Source organism: Mycena indigotica (genome assembly GCF_014461135.1).
Source record: "Mycena indigotica strain 171206Taipei chromosome Unknown Mind.scaff0002, whole genome shotgun sequence".
Lineage (NCBI taxonomy): Eukaryota > Fungi > Basidiomycota > Agaricomycetes > Agaricales > Mycenaceae > Mycena > Mycena indigotica.
Window position 1 is genome coordinate 4,592,538 of NW_023503001.1, and position 7,686 is coordinate 4,600,223.

Sequence of the window (7,686 nt, forward strand, 5' to 3'; positions counted from 1 at the left end):
TAGTAGTGCCACGCCGCGGACGCGTTTTTATGACGCCTACGTCAGCACCACGTGTTCTACGCGAGGACGGCGATAAACTCACAAACGCCCACCAAACGCCTCGAAGCCTCGTGTGGGTGCTGATTGCTTGACTCGGAAGCCAACTTTGTGGAATAAAACACGTTTCTCCGTCCTCGATCTCTCTTCATCTTCCACTTCCACGTTCACCAAAAACCTCATCGCCATGAAAGCGTCCTTAGACTCACGAAGACCATACAACGGCCCTACTCGATCAATCGTACAGCTTATGTCTCACCAATACGCGTTTCTCTGACGCCTCTAGGTCATTGCGATCGATGTTGGCACGACGTTTAGTGGGGTGAGCAGACTAGACTGGCCTAGCGCGATATGCCGACTTATCTCTTTCATAGGTATCATATTCCATCCTCGAGCCTGGAGAAATTCCCAAAATATTTGGCGTCACAAGGCATCTGCCTCGCAGTTTTCAACCTTTAGCCACTGACACACAAACAGGTTCCCGGGGCAGGAGCATGTCGCTGGAAACTCCAAAATTCCGTCGTTACTGTGGTATGATAGCCATGGAAAGATGGCGGCAGCTGGGGCAGAGGCAGAGGCTTTGACAGCACAAGCAGAAGATGAGGGGTGGACCAAAGTCGACCTGTGCGTTTACAGACATTCCTAGACTCGTCTCAACGCTGACGTCTCTATAGTTTCAAACTCCGTCTTCGTCCCCGCTCAATGCATCTCAACATGAACGGAATGCGATTAGGAAGGCTACCATTGGGGAAGACTCCAGTCCATGTTCTCGGCGACTTTCTCGCTTATCTCTTCACCTGCACACGCAATTTCATCGTGGACACACACGCCAACGGAAGCGCGCTGTGGGCCTCAGTAGAAAGCGACATCAAATTTGTTCTTAGCCACCCGAATGGCTGGGTTTGTGGTCCTTTCATATCAATCGGGAGGTGCTAAGACAAATTTCATTCCAGGAAGGCGCTCAGCAATCCAAATTCCGAAGGGCTGCGATACAAGGGGGGCTGGTCCCCAGTACCGTGCGTTTAATAGACCCGTTGGAGTTGTGCGTCTGAAGCGATAGCGAGCTAGGACGAGGGGAAATCCCGAATATTCTTCGTAACGGAAGGTAGGGATTCACAACACGCCTCAGCAGCTTTAGTCTAAAAGATAGCATAGGAGAAGCAAGTCTGCATGCTTGCGTTTTGAATGGTCTAGCGGCAGAGGTGCTCTCTGTGAGTTACTGAAGAATATCCTTGTTACTCTGACCGCCAAACTCCACTCACAGGACCCCTCAAAGCCGGGCTTCCTCATTGCAGATGCTGGTGGTGGAACATGGGACATTTCAGCATATAGCATCACAGGAAATCAACCTCTTCAAATCGAAGAACTCGCTCCATCCGATTGTAGGCCCATGCTTTTTCACTTAACACGGAACTTAGCCGGCTTTCAGGCATATTTGCTGGCTCCGTTTTCGTCAGTCGAAGGGCACGGAGATTCCTAGAGGGTAAATCATATCGCTTGCTAAAAAGTTTTGTGTTGACAACTCGCGCAGAGAAATTAAAACACTCGAAATACGGGTCTCCCGAAGCGGTTGAACACATTACCAAGCGATTTGACGAGACGACAAAACGACTGTTCCGAGACGACCAGTCGTTGCAGTTTATTTCATTTGGCAGCCCACTCGACAAAGACTCGTCCGTTGGCATCCGTGGCGGCAAGCTAAAGCTAACAGGGTGCGTTCTGCTACTTGTTGTTCTTTTAGCTCATTGCCTCGTAGAGAAGAAGTGCGAGATCTCTTCGAGCCTTCCATCGAGGGTGAGTTAATGCAGTTCAAAATCGAACCTTCCAACAATTTCCTTAGCGGCATTTGAAGCTATCAAAGCCCAGGTTGACGCATCTGCGGGAGTCATCAAGGTTTGTGGTAACTTCATATTAACGATGTTTTTTTTTACTATGATTGCAGTCGGTATGGTTAGTTGGCGGTTTCGCTGCAAACCACTGGCTCTTCAACCAGCTTCAAGAGCGGCTGGCACCATATGGCGTTACCGTCAACCGCCCTGACTCCCAAACGTATGCAGCAATCGCTCTGGCCACTAGTTATATTCACAACTTTCTAGGTCGAAGGCAGTTTGCGATGGCTCTGTTGGTTTTTACGTCGACCACCATGTCTCTGTGCGCATGTCGAAAGCATTTTATGGGGTTGAGTATCTACGCGCGTTCGATCCAGAAGATGCAGAGCATGCTAGTCGCGAGTCGACGCTCGTGGAGCTACCATCCGGCCCGCGCCTTCTCCCTGACGCGTTTGATTGCATCTTGAAGCAGGTGCGGTCACGTGATGATTTATTGCACTCAATCTGACAAGCTTTTGCAGGGAATTAAAGTGAAGGAATCGACCGTGTTCTCGCGTAAATACTCGACAGAGTTGACGAGCCTGAATGTACTGTCCGTGTTTGAAGTCCTCATCTGGTGTTATCGCGGCAAGGGGGAGGTTCCGATGTGGATCTATCGCGATGCCGACGAGTTTTCGACGCTGTGCATGGTCCGCGCGGACTTGTCGCCGCTGAAGAGCTCAGCTGTTGCCCAGGAGGGCAAGAATGGAACCACGTTCTGGAAAATCGTGTTTTCGATCGAGATTCACTTTGGCCTTACCGAGTTTCGTGCGCGTATCAAGTGGCTTGATAATGTGGGTGTTTTGTGCTAGATTGCAACCCTGTGTCTGATCGTCAAATAGGGCGAAGTCAAGTAGTACGTTTCTAATGTTTTGGCTCTTTGACTTGGTACTGACACCAGCTAAAGTGGTCCCGCTTCGATTATCTACAACGAACGCGGTCGACGCGTTGAAGAAGAGGGTTCGTGATCTATGTCTTATCTCGTGAACAAGTTACTGACCTATTTGATCCAGAGCCGGATGTGTTTTCTGAGGACGACATGACCATCGCTTCTGCCCGATCTGAGCGGGTGCGCTCGCCACCATCACTTTCCCGCCCTCCATCCTCCGCAGCGTTGCGCTCACCAGCTCTTGCTCCGCCACCTCCACCACCTCCAGCTCCTTTTACCGAGAGCCCCAAACCGCCCACACCAGGCCCGAGTGTGACTGAACGCGAAGTGATTCCAGATGTTGCCCGCCTTCCGCAGGAGCAACAACCTGCCGAGGTTGGCAGTGGAACTGGCACCAGTGAACGCGGGTCTGCTGACCGTGAGCCGTCACGTGGCCGCAAGTCGTCAAAGGCGAAGGGGAAAGAGAAGGAAAAGGACAAAGAACGGGAGAAGAAGGGGAAGGAAAAAGACTTGCGACACGAGGAGAGCGTGATGAGCCGGTCGTCTTCGAAACTTGCAGACGAGCTGACGTCGGTGTGGGGAAAGGGAAAGGACGCATCCAAGAGCCCGCCAACACAGAGCCGGGGGTTTGATGCACCAGAGACAGTTGTCGAAGAAACTGTCCAGCCTCCTCCCGTCGACGAAGTCCCCCCTGCTGCCACTACTCCCAAACTACCGCCAGCCGATATCACAGAGCCCCCGCCCGCAGCAGATACTCCCAAAAGTCCGAAACCTGCTGAACAAGCTGTCGATGAACCTCCGAAAGTGGACGAGTCGCAACAACAACCGGTAGCAGAAGCAGTCCTTGAGCCAGCAGCGGTCCCGGCGGCGACGGAAACGAAGCCAGAAACAGGCGAGGCTCAAGTGGAGGGGGCCCCAGTTGTGGAATCGCAACCCGAGCCGCCAGCGACCACGTTAGAAACCGAAGCGAAGCAGAAATCCGAGACCCCGCCCGCAGACGTGCCAAAAAGTCCGAAACCTGCAGAACAAGTTGTCGATGAACCTCCGAAAGTGGACGAGGCGCAACCAAAGCCAGTAGAAGAGGTAGTCCCGGAGCCACCCCCAATCGTTGGAACCGAAACGAAGCCAGAAACGGGAGGGAACACAGTGGAAGAGGCCCCAGTCGTGCAATCGCAACCTGAGCCCGCCGCAGACCCTGTACCCCCTGCAGCGGCTACTACAGAACAGCCTTCTTCCCAACCAACGGTCGAACAGTCATCAGATCAACCGGCCGCGGATCAACCATCAACGGATCAATCTACCGCTGAGCCGGCGACGACAGAGCAACCTGCACCAGAGCCAGCGGCAGTAGAACCAACAGCAACAGAACCCCCGGTAGCAGAACAACCCGCAGTAGAGCAACCAGCAGTAGAGCAGCAGGTAGCAACGAAGCCGGCGGCAACAGAGCAGCCGGTGATCGAACAGCCACCGGCAGAACCGGCAGCAGAAGTGACGGCAACAGAACCGCCAGTGGTAGAACCAGCAGCGGTTGAGCAAGCACCGGAACAACCGGCAATGGAACAGCCGGCACCCGAGCCAACACATAGTGCGCCAATCCCTGCTGAATCCCCCAAGACCCCTGTCGTTGGATCAGTAGTAGAGAAGGACCTCCCACCGCCACCGCCCGAAGAGACCGCGAAAGAGGAACCAAAGAAGGACAAAGAGGCCTCCCAACCCCCTACTCCCGTTGCACGCTCAAAGCCACTTGTCGAGATTCTGACTAGCTTCGCTGCAACCAAGTTGACGCCTGGTCTGCAGCACCTCGCGCTGCCAGAGCAAATTCCACTGCCACTTTCCAGTGCTGGTTCGCCGATAAGTGCGCGGACACCGAGGGCACACGGCAGTCCGCTCACGCCATTCGACAACAACCTCGGGTGGCAGGCAGAGTCGGGCGATCAGTTGTTCAAGGCGCCGTCACGTGCTCCGTCAGTCGCGCCATCACCCAGTCTCAAATCATCATTGTCGTTGCATCTCGGGTCCGGAGCTGAAGAGAGCGCAAGTACGGGCAGTAGTGCAACTCCAGCCAAGTCGACACTCACGAAAAACCAGCGCAAGAATCAGAAACGAAGGAAAGGATCGGCTGCAGCAGACGGAGGAGAGTCCAAGTAGCAGCATATAATACTTACAGTAATACTTGAAACGCTGGTCGTTATTAACTTTCAACGAGATTGGTGCACTGTGTTCCGTCCGATTAGATTACAACAAGGATTACTTAGATTCTGCGCTGATGCCGGCCGTCTCCGCCCACTCCTTGCTCTCCATCTGCACAAGCCGCGAGCACGCCCGGGCAAACGCAAAAATTTCCTCTTCCCCTGTGAACATCGAGCTCTTCCCAACCAGATCATGTGACAGACCCTACATCCGACATGAGCACGCCACAAACAGAAGCCAAGCATGCAGCATACCAGGTCATCCATGACCCCGCGCATGTGGTCTGAGATCCCGCCAGACTTACTGGGGTCGTCAGAGAATACCTGATATATGGGTACTGCAGACGAAATAAACAAGCGCGTCTTGCTTTCGTAACAAGCTACGCAGAGGAATAAGTGCGAGACATAGAATATAACTCCGCTGCTCACCGTCTATAAAGGTGATAAATCTACGCGCCAGGTCTTTTCTATCGACCCCGATCTTCCACACATCTAACAGGAAGATGGCGCCAAACTCGCGCGTGATTTCAAGATAGTCGGCCGCACTGAGTGGGTTCCCGCAAAGCTCCTGGAAGGAGAACTTTGCGACACTTGCGGTGGAGACAGGGACGACCAGAGATCGACCCCACACATGCAGCTTGCGGTTGTGCACGACATCGTCGCCATTTGCTAGCGTTTGGAAGATGGATTCCATCGTTTTAGAGGTCTCTGGCGATAATGGGTAGTGGTATGGTTTCACGGATGACGGCACGCGCGCCATTCGACGGTAGTCTGATAAGGTTTAGTAGAGTGAAGAAATTGTGGGGGAAAGCACGCACCTGTCCCCGAATCGAGGTCCGTGACGTCGAAACGCGTCTTAAGAAGCTCTATTGCAGGAATAAAGCTTGAGCGTTGGATCCCATTCTTGTAAAGGTCATCGGGATGTCGACTGTTGCAAGTTGCTGTTAAAGTGGGTCGAAAAACTTGAATAGAACACTTACTTGGATGTCAGCACACAGACAACCCCAAAGTTTAATAAATGCTCCAACAAACGTCGGAGGATCATTGCGTCCGCAATATCAGTAACCTATTTGACGCTGTGAGCATTTCTGCGTTCAAGCAACTCGGAATGAACGCACTTGGAACTCGTCGAAGCACAACACAGACGCTTCTCTAGCCAAGTCCCGTGCAACGGGTAATATCGGATCTCCGGTGTTTCCTCGAGTGGACTTAACGGCGTGGATCCGTTTGTGAACATCGATCATGAATGCATGGAAGTGCACTCGTCTCTTGCGCTTGATGTTGGGCGGGAGGGTGGAGTAGAACAGGTCCATGAGCATTGTCTTTCCCGTCCCAACATCGCCATATAAGTAAAGCCCTCGTGGGGCATCAGCTGGTGGGTCGGTCGATTCGGGTGACTGTCGGCGGAAGAGAGAGAACTGCGCTATAACGATGGTGACCACGCCTTTGTAAATTGCACAGATGTACGTACGAGTGAGGCCGGGGGAGGTTCTGAGACTTGGGGAGGAGTGTAGTGAGTAAGCTGGTCGTGGAGAGTCTGTAATTTCTCAATGATCCGTGTCTGGTGGTCGTCTCCTCGCAGAGTACCGCTCGAAACGAGTCTTCGGTATTGTGGTAATGGTTCTAGGCTAGGGTTAGGATGACCAAGAAAATCTGGATATCATTAGACTGACCATTCAGCTCCTGTTCTCTCGCTCGGGAAATAGAAGGAGGAGGCTGGGAGACATGCTCGGTCTCGACGGCAAGTGATGATTGGAACCGACGCTTCGGCAAATATAGTGTTGGAAGTCCGGGGCGGCGGAGGGCGAGTCTCCTGGCTGCCGCCAGTGACCGCCAGAATCTCATCGAGGCGAGAAGCGAAAACGTCACGCATCAAATGGCTCGACCCGGCGATCAATGGAATTGATGGTACGCCGGAGTAAGAAGACCTCCACTATGTATGTTACTCTTGACGCCACATTATAACGGACATGAGTTTAGTCATGGATTCTTTCCAAAAAATGCATTGTCGGTATGACTGTAATCTGTTTCGTTCCTTGGTAATCACATAAAGCATTGACTGCACCTGTTGGTCCAAACCAAGTCCAAGCAAACATTTCAATGTTGTCAAGTGCGACGAAACCTCAATCCGCCTTCCTCTTGTCATCAACGACCTTTCCCGCTTTCCTTTCTTCAATCTCGAGGAGGAGTGAAGCTAAAACGATGTACATTGAGTGAGCGAGCTCGAGATGGATGAAACAAGCGTTCTACCATATCGTCTCATTATCTGTGAGGTAACGACTGAGGAAATGTTATGTAGCTGCCGCTGACGCACCTTGAAATGAAGCTCCTTATAATGGTTGCACTCTAACTCCAACCTCGCTCTGAGTTCTGGGTCGACGGTTGACCTGGCCTCAGCCTCGGTTGCCTTCCAGGTGTCATACAACGAGTTGGCTTCATCAAGGACATCTTCCGGATATGTTTTGTGGGGATTTAAATGGAGCACATCGTCCACCCAGCCAACGAGCTGGTGAAGGAATGAAGTCATAAGGAGGGCCCCTAATTATGCATGATTTGTTGAAATTCCCAACCAATCTGGACAAAAATCCAGCCGGAGCCAAAGGAACCGAGCAAATTTTCCTGGTTTTCGTCCTATGAGGTCCCATGATCGAGCAATAGCTTGATGTTCACGGCGAAGCGGTTGTGCAGATGCAAAGAGTGGGAG

The 7,686-nt window shown here is 52.4% G+C and overlaps 2 protein-coding genes across 2 annotated transcripts; one reads left to right on the forward strand and one right to left on the reverse strand.

Annotated features, from left to right (window-relative positions):
* Positions 1-223: 223 nt before the first annotated feature.
* Positions 224-4,941, forward strand: MIND_00252200 (uncharacterized protein; the record flags this gene model as incomplete). Its single annotated transcript, XM_037359402.1, has 18 exons — positions 224-277; positions 323-480; positions 514-660; positions 711-936; positions 990-1,052; positions 1,105-1,141; positions 1,192-1,247; positions 1,301-1,418; positions 1,466-1,519; positions 1,568-1,748; positions 1,793-1,830; positions 1,877-1,929; positions 1,979-2,085; positions 2,133-2,337; positions 2,387-2,698; positions 2,747-2,760; positions 2,812-2,864; positions 2,918-4,941. 18 exons carry the CDS (start codon positions 224-226, stop codon positions 4,939-4,941), a joined length of 3,900 nt encoding a protein of 1,299 aa, XP_037224497.1.
* Positions 4,942-5,040: 99 nt separating this feature from the next.
* MIND_00252300 (AFG1-like ATPase) lies at positions 5,041-6,842 on the reverse strand (the record flags this gene model as incomplete). Its single annotated transcript, XM_037359403.1, has 8 exons — positions 6,656-6,842; positions 6,454-6,605; positions 6,101-6,400; positions 5,963-6,048; positions 5,801-5,910; positions 5,412-5,753; positions 5,238-5,362; positions 5,041-5,187 (listed from the first exon to the last, which is right to left on the reverse strand). Exons 1-8 carry the CDS (start codon positions 6,825-6,827, stop codon positions 5,041-5,043), a joined length of 1,434 nt encoding a protein of 477 aa, XP_037224498.1. The 5' UTR covers positions 6,828-6,842.
* Positions 6,843-7,686: the final 844 nt, after the last annotated feature.